This window comes from Geospiza fortis, unplaced genomic scaffold, assembly GCF_000277835.1.
Source record: "Geospiza fortis unplaced genomic scaffold, GeoFor_1.0 scaffold391, whole genome shotgun sequence".
Lineage (NCBI taxonomy): Eukaryota > Metazoa > Chordata > Aves > Passeriformes > Thraupidae > Geospiza > Geospiza fortis.
In genome coordinates, this window is record NW_005054472.1 from 26,851 (window position 1) to 28,131 (window position 1,281).

The window sequence follows — 1,281 nt, forward strand, 5'->3', positions numbered from 1 at the left end:
AGCGCCGCTGCTCCATGGAGGTGAGTGCTGGGGACAGCGGGGGACATGGGGACAGCTGGGTGCCACCTCCCCGTGGGCTGGGTGTGCTCTGGGACGTGGCAGTGTCACACACCAGCCCTGGCATCCTCCGATGTGACTGCCACCGTGTGCCACCACCCTCTTCCCTTGAGTGGCGCTGCCATGTGGGATTTTTGGGGTGCCCCGTGGCAGGGAGGAAATGATAAATCTGTGTCCATGTTCTCAGAAGGCTAATTTATTACTTTATTATATTTATAATATATGGTATTATATATTACATTATATTATATTATATATTACATTATATTACATCATATCATATCATATTATATTATATTACATTATATTATATTACATTATATTACATTATATTACATTACATTACATTGTATTATAATCATATGCTATACTAAAACTATACTAAACTATAGAGAAAGGATACATCAGAAAGCTAGAAAAGAATGAATAATAAAAACCCGTGACTGACCAGAGTCCTGCCACAGCTGGACTGGGATTGGTCATTAATTAATGACAATTCACATGAAACCAATCAAAAATGGACTTGTTGGTGAGCAACCTCCAGATCATGTTCCAAAAGCAATCAGGTAATTATTGTTTGCATTTATTTATTGAGGCTTCTCAGCTTTCTCAGGAGAAAAATCCTGGGCAAAGAAGATTTTTCAGAAAATATCATGGTAACAATCTGTCACCGTTGCAGATGTGAACATCAGAATATCCCATTTAGCAGTTATCCTATTTATCCCATTTATGCCATTTATCAGTTTCTCTTAGCTAAATGGGATGAACCAGCTGATATCCCTGTGTTTGGGGTGAAGCTGTGGCTGCCCCTGCATCCCTGGAATCATCCCAGGCCAGGCTGCATGGGGCTTGGAGCAGCCTGGGATGGTGTCCCTGCCCATGGCAGGGGTGGGATGAATCCTGATTTCTGATCCTTGATTTATCCTCTGATCCAGACCATCCCCCTCTCGCTGCCCATGGACATCCGGCTGCCTCCCGAGTTCCTGCAGAAGCTGCAGATGGAGAGCCTGGAGCTGCCCAAGCCCCTGAGCAGGATGTCCCGCCGGGCCTCCCTTGTGAGTGACACCGAGCAGAGGGACAGTGCCAGGCACAGCACCCCCGAGTGTCCCCTGCCCTGCTGTGCCAGCTCCCCTGGCTGTCACCGAGGTCCCCTCACGTCCCTGCCCCTTCCCAGCCCTTCCAGCACGGCCCCAGCAGCACCAGGAGGAGCTGAGGGCGCTGGGG

At 48.0% G+C, this 1,281-nt stretch overlaps 1 protein-coding gene across 1 annotated transcript in view; it reads left to right on the top strand.

The window, feature by feature from the left end:
- CDK18 (cyclin dependent kinase 18) overlaps positions 1–1,281 on the top strand; it is a 33,968-nt gene that overhangs the window by 6,472 nt on the left and 26,215 nt on the right. Inside the window, 1 exon segment of the mRNA XM_005428117.3 lies at positions 993–1,112. Coding sequence (XP_005428174.1) covers positions 993–1,112 — 120 coding nt within the window.